The sequence below is a fragment of the Mercenaria mercenaria genome, chromosome 5 (assembly GCF_021730395.1).
Source record: "Mercenaria mercenaria strain notata chromosome 5, MADL_Memer_1, whole genome shotgun sequence".
In the NCBI taxonomy this organism is placed as follows: domain Eukaryota; kingdom Metazoa; phylum Mollusca; class Bivalvia; order Venerida; family Veneridae; genus Mercenaria; species Mercenaria mercenaria.
In genome coordinates, this window is record NC_069365.1 from 14,416,670 (window position 1) to 14,423,197 (window position 6,528).

The 6,528-nt window shown below is 36.9% G+C and overlaps 1 protein-coding gene across 1 annotated transcript; it reads left to right on the forward strand.

The window, feature by feature from the left end:
- The first annotated feature begins 671 nt into the window (after positions 1–671).
- LOC123556505 (mitochondrial import inner membrane translocase subunit Tim8 A-like) lies at positions 672–5,592 on the forward strand. Its single transcript, XM_045347271.2, has 2 exons — positions 672–837; positions 5,216–5,592. The coding sequence occupies exons 1-2, from the start codon at positions 752–754 to the stop codon at positions 5,379–5,381; spliced, it is 252 nt and encodes an 83-aa protein (XP_045203206.2). The 5' UTR covers positions 672–751; the 3' UTR covers positions 5,382–5,592.
- The last annotated feature ends 936 nt before the right edge of the window (positions 5,593–6,528 follow it).

A 6,528-nucleotide genomic window follows, 5' to 3' on the forward strand; every position in this document is an offset into this window, starting at 1 on the left:
AATGTACTTTAACGCTAATTATAATTGCACTCTATCGTATGAGAGATGAGAACATATTCATTGTTCGGGGGTGTATACTAGTTTCAGGTTGTCTGTCTGTCTGTCTGTCCGTCTGTCTGTACAAGACACAATCTTGTGCGCACAAACTTTCGTCATCCCCTTGACACAATTTAATGAAACTTAAATTCACACAAGTGATCAGTAACAACAGTAGTTGTGCATGTTGCATGTTAGGTAATCTTTCAGAAAAATAATTGCAGAGTTACAGGACTTTGTTTTCTGTTACTATACTATATACATAGAGTCTGCATATGCAATCTTGTGCGCGCCTAATCTCCTGAACCCATGCACACAATATAATGAAACTTAACACAAGACATCAGTAGTAACCCTAGTTGTGCATGGTTCATGTTAGGTTCTTTCAGAAAAAAATCTGAACAGTTATGAGACTTTGTTTTTTTATGGAATGTTAGTTGGGACATGCTAGTTGCCACTTGCTACTTGCCACTTGCTTATTGCCACATGTCGAGACAAATGCAAACAGACAGTGTATATATAAACTTTACGCAAGTAGCAAGACAATTTTCTTGTTGTATGTTTTCTGCTCTTTCATGTATTTTAGTAACTTTTTCGCTATTTCTTAACATTGGCTTAAAAGTAGTACATGAGCATCTGATGATACAGATCAAAAAAAAAACTTGCCGATTGCATTATTTACACGAATTCATGTATTATTAGCCAGAAAATAAGCATGGACAACCCAAGATTACAGCAATTTTTGTCCGTAGAAAGTCAGAAAGTTCAAACACGAGCTCATATAGAGTTACTGACGGAAAAGTAAAATTTATTTTATAAAATCGTTTTACAGACACTTGGAGGTCAGCCTCTCTCCCCCTTCCCCCGCCTCCCCCCAGCCGCCCTGGACGGGTCTAAAATGCGAAAATAAGTAATGTTTATGAAAAGAAGCAATATTTTTTATTTTATATTTAATTTTTTTAGCTCATACGAGCACAAAGTGCTCGGGGTGAGCCACAGGCACGAGTATCGGCCCTGGGACAAAAAATATGTCCAGATTGATAAAACCCCTTGTTTTCATCCTATATGAGTCCAAAATGAAAAGTATGTAGTAAAATATGATCCCCCTTCAAAAGATATATGTCTACTGATAGACAAGCTTACTGTCGCTGAGTGGCTGCTTTTTTAATTTCTGACTTTTGCAGCCACCGCGACATTACAGTTTGACCGTCACAATATAAAACAAACTGTATACGTCGGATTAGTTCGACTATGTCTACTGAAGGCCAGAGTCTTGAGATTCGAGGCTGCTAGCAGTGGGTTCACTTCCCGGGCTGTTGTGAAATAAATTATTTAGGCAATTAAACAAACTATCTATCACTATTTCTGTATACATTTAGCTACAGAATGAGACCAACCCCAAGTCTCTAGCCCTCCCCGTTCATGAAATATCTGTCAGAAAACAAGTGCCTTTCTTCTGCAAGTTCCAGGTAGATAGAAATGTGGCACAACAAAACGGTACGAAATCAGAGACTAAAATATGTTTGTCAGCCTAAGCACGGGTCAAATTCACTTGCCATTAATAACAAGTATTACTAAATATGTAAATTATGGCCACTCACCACCGTCAGTAGCATCTGCTACACGCGATATACTTTTTTATTTTTCCGTCAGTCCTTCAAGTGCAATCTCCGCCATTGAAAGCGATATGATATCCAAGTAATTTTGTGCGAAACGTTGCGTTTCTGTTGGAGGTGTGTCGCTATTGACCAATCAGAAATTGCGTTTTAAAAATACCGAAGGAATTCTATTCAATGGCGTTAGCATTCAATTGAAAGACCGTGGAGAAATTTGAAATGTAATATCGCGTGTTTGAGATGCTACTGACAATTGTGACTGGCCCTAGTTTATGAATTTACTTATATTTTTTAGTGAATTTGAGCCGTACTCGGCTGACAACCATATGTTAGTCTATGTTTACGTACCGATTCGTTGTGCCGCATTTTTATCTACCTGGGACTTGCAGCAGGAAGGCACTCGTTTCCTGATAGATATTTCATGAACGGGAAGGGCTAGAGACTTGGGGTCGGTCTCATTTTGTAACTAAATGTACACGTGAAATAGTGACAGGTAGTTTGTTTAATTGTCTAGAGAATTAATATCACAACGGCCCGGGAAGTGAACCCACTGCTCGCAGGCTTGAATCTCGAGATTCTGGCCTTCATTAGACATATGTATCTTTCGAAAGGGGCTCATATTTCACTACAAATTTTTAATTTTGGACTCATTTAAGATGAAAACAAGGGGTTTTATCAGTCTGCACATATTTTTTGTCCCAGGTCCAATACTCGTGCCTGTGGGGTGAGCTATAGGAGAGATCTAGGTCCCCAGCAGGGGTTTGACTAAATGGAAGATAGATCTATAGATAGATCGTGTTTGTATACAAATCCGTTGTATTTTCTATTTTTAGAACTGATAAGACAGTGATGTTTGTTTGTAAACAGTGATGTTTTTCTAACGGCCTCAACTTTCTTATAACACAAATTATATCTTATAACACAAATTATATCAATAATTTTTGGAAGTGTCTAGGGGTACGGATCCGTACCTCTAGACAAGCCTGTTAGGGGTTTTCTAGAGGTATGGACCTCATTTTTGTAGAGATTTAGGGTTATCAGTCCCCTACTGGTTGAAAACCAGTTTCGGGGACTGTAGGAATGCGCTTTTCCGTCATTCCGTCCTTCTGCAATTTCCTGTCCGGTCCATAAGTCTGTCATCCATGAAGGGATTTTAATATTACTTGGCACAAATGTTCTTCATGATGAGACGACATGTCATGCGCAAAACCCGGACCCCTAGCTCAAAGGTCAAAGTCACAATTGGAGGTCAAAGATCAACAGGTTTTTTTCCTGTCCGGTCCATAACTCTCCCATCCATGAAGGGATTTTAATATCACTTGGCACAATTGTACCTCATAATAAGACAATGTGTCATGCACAACTTTCAGACCCCTAGCTCAAAGGTCAAGGTCACACAAGCAGTCGGATGATAACATGGCATGAACAGGGTCTGTTTCGTGTCCAGTCCATAACTCTGTCATTCATTAAGGGATTTCAATATCACTTGGCACAGATGTTCCCCATGATGAGACGACATGTCATGCGCAAATCCCGGACCCCTTGCTCAAAGGTCAAGGTCATAATTGGGGGTCAAAGGTCAATATGGCTTTTTTCCTGTCCGGTCCATAACTTTGCCATCCATGAAGTGATTTTGATATTACTTGGCACAAATGTTCCCCATGATGAGACAACATGTTATGCATAAAACCCGGACCCCTAGCTTAAAGGTCAAGGTCACAATTTGAGGTCAAAGGTCAATAGAGTTTTTTTCTTGTCCGGTCCAGAACTCTGTCATCCATCAAGGGATTACAATATTACTTGGCATAAATGTTCCCCATGATGAGACGACATGTCATGCGCAACACACTGAACCCTAGCTTAAAGGTCAAGGTCACACTTGGAGGTCAAAGGTCAATAGGATTTTTTCCTGTCCGGTCTATAACTTTGTCATGCAAAACAGGATTTAAATATCAGTTGGCACAAATATTCCTCTAGATGAGACAACATGTGCGCAAAGCCCAGGCCCTAGGTCTAAGGTCAAGATCATACTTAGAGGTCAAAGGTCAAATTCAAGAATGACTTTAATGTAACTTGGCACAAATGTTAATGAGTGAATCTTACCCTTGAAATTGAATGAATTGTATTTGAAATTCAGCAGAAAAAGTACACATAATAATATTCACCTATTTATTTTGTTATTTAACAAGATATAATGATAATCGGCACGGACCTGATTGTTTAATAATCAGTCAACTGACATTAAATAAAAGAAACTGTTTGTGAAAACGTCCCTTGTATCTTGTAATGGCTACCAAATGTGTGGAAAACATAATACCCTAAGGGTTAATTTATTATCTCTCTAAAAATAGTTTGTTTTTTCACAGTATAATTTAACATTATTTTGTGTAATCTTTAATCTTTTTTCTGCAAATTCCAATCCTCTTGATTTATTTGGTGTTCCTTAGTTATTTATGCTTCAAAAAAAATGTAACCAATCGGGTGAACGTTGGTATGTGTGAATGTGTGACATCACGCCACCAGATAAACAGGTGTTAATGTGTGATGTCACGGCGATCTCTCCTATTGTGATTGCTCACAGTCCGGTAGTCCAAATAATGGGACGTTTGGGACAGCGTGATAACTTTTGACTGTTGCTGTCTCTGTCACATCCAAACTTATTGTGTATATTTTTGTTAGGAAATCCCCAGAGAAATCCGTTGGGAACGTTTTCTGGTACATGTACAAAGTATTTGTAATGATTACATCTCTCAATAATGAATTTTGTTGAAACCGGTGTCAGGGTAGATGTCTCCTCGCGCCTGTCACATCATATTTCTGAAGATTTAAGTCTCATTTAAAATTATGAGTTATTTTCAACCCATTTGAATTTTTTACATGAACATTAATGTTTAATTTATTAGAGCAAGTTAGTCTTGCCTATAGGACTTTGCATTGGGGGAGACATGTGGTTTTTTACAAAAGCAATTTCTAGTTGTGTTTTTTTTTTTTTACCCAAAACTTCAGCATGCGTCCTTAAATTTAAAAAATTTGTACTACATCATTACCCATGTAATACATGTATGACACAAAGGCCATATCTCTTGCACCAATATTACATGAATTATGCCCCCGTTTGCTTAGAATTTCAGGTTAATGTTGGTGCACTTCCACTATATCTTTGTTGTTTATTCATGAATTTGATTCAAACTTAAATTAATTCTTCCACATCATCATCCTCATCATGTGACACAAGGTCCATAATTCTGGCACAACTTATTTGTGAATCAAATAAATTTTGGTATTTCCTGGCATTGAATTTTAATATAGTTTATGATGTCATAATAGTGCCAGCACTATGTGATGTCACCTGACTGCACGACAGTGAGTGCACGTTATATTAGACAAGGTTTTTCCCTAGGGAAAGACAGTAATATCTGTCCCTGTTGCGTGCTCGGACAAATGTATACTTTCCTCGCTAAGTAGGCAAGAAATTGTTATTCACATACATTGTATCTACAGTAACTGTTGTAACTTCTTGTCAGACTTAATAATAAAAACTTATATTTCTTGTTTAATTACAGATGCTGGGACAAATGTGTTGGTTACCCAAGTAACAAATTGGACTCAAAAACGGAGAACTGTGTTAGAGACTGTGTTAGCAGATATGTTGACTCATCAAATTATGTTTCAAACAGACTGAGACTTAATGCCCAAAAACTGACACAAACGCCACAACCATTCTCTTGATAATCGATACTGAAAAAAAAAAGAAAATATGATATATGCTAGATATCTCATGGTTTGAAGTGGATGAAGCATGTATTTCGTGTTAGGAAGTGGATAAAGAATTATGTTATAACTGGTCTTGATGACTTTCATTTGGAACTGTGCTACTTTTTTTATTTTAACTTTATGATTGTAATACACAAATATTTGAAATAAACATGCTATAGCTTTACTGTTTTGAAACACTGACTGCAGTCCTGAAAAGTGTTAGGACCAGTTGTGTAAGGAGCACTGGAGGATTTACAATTTGGGCACTTGTCTATACATATTTTTCCTCTGGCTAGAAATTGGGTCTTTATAGCTCTTCTGATCACCCTGTGTCTGTCGTCGTGTGTTGTTGACAATTTGACTGTCACAATTTTTAGCCCAATCTTAATGAAATTTGGTCAGTACATTACCCTCAATAAAATCTCGAACAAGTTTGTTAAAGGGTCATCTGGGATCAAAAACTAGGTCAGTGAATAGGAAAACCTTGTTAATACTCTAGAAGCCACATTTTCTACCTCTTATTAATGAAACTTTGTCAGGTTTTTTGTCTTTATAAAATCAATGGCAAGTTAAATAGTGGGTTACCAGAGGTCAAAAACTTGGTCACTAGGTGAAATCATAGAAAACGTTTACTCTCTAGAGACCACATTTTCTATTTGATCATCTTACAAATTTCTCAGAATATCTTTATCAAATCTAGGTCAAGTTCAGAACTGGATTACCTGAGGTCAAAAACTAGGCCACTAGGTCATATCATAGAAAAGAAAAGAAAAATGATAATAATAAAGTTGAAGTAATAATAATTAAATGACAATAAAAAAAACAATGAACAACAGACATAGTAATGTAATGCTTGTAATCATAATTATACCAGTAATGATAGTTACATTAACTGCTTTGCTGCTCCATATACCCAAATGTCTACCCAGAAATCACATGACATCCTGTCTCACAGTAAGACAACAATGACAAGAGAACATAGGAGTAACATTCTGAAGTACTATCAAGACTTCTGTTTATGATATAGTTCTGAACTTAAGTGAAAACAGTAGTGTTATCTTTTATGGAAATATCATTGCTGTATAGTAGCTTTCTGACATGTAACGAATGGAATAATTTT

What these genes read in the sequence shown, in the direction of transcription:
- LOC123556505 (XM_045347271.2), top strand. Translation starts at nt 752, where the DNA reads ATGGACAACCCAAGATTACAGCAATTTTTGTCCGTAGAAAGTCAGAAA. An exon ending in ATAGAGTTACTGACGGAAAA is followed by an intron (nt 838 to 5,215) that starts GTAAAATTTATT and finishes GTTTAATTACAG; the next exon opens with ATGCTGGGACAAATGTGTTG.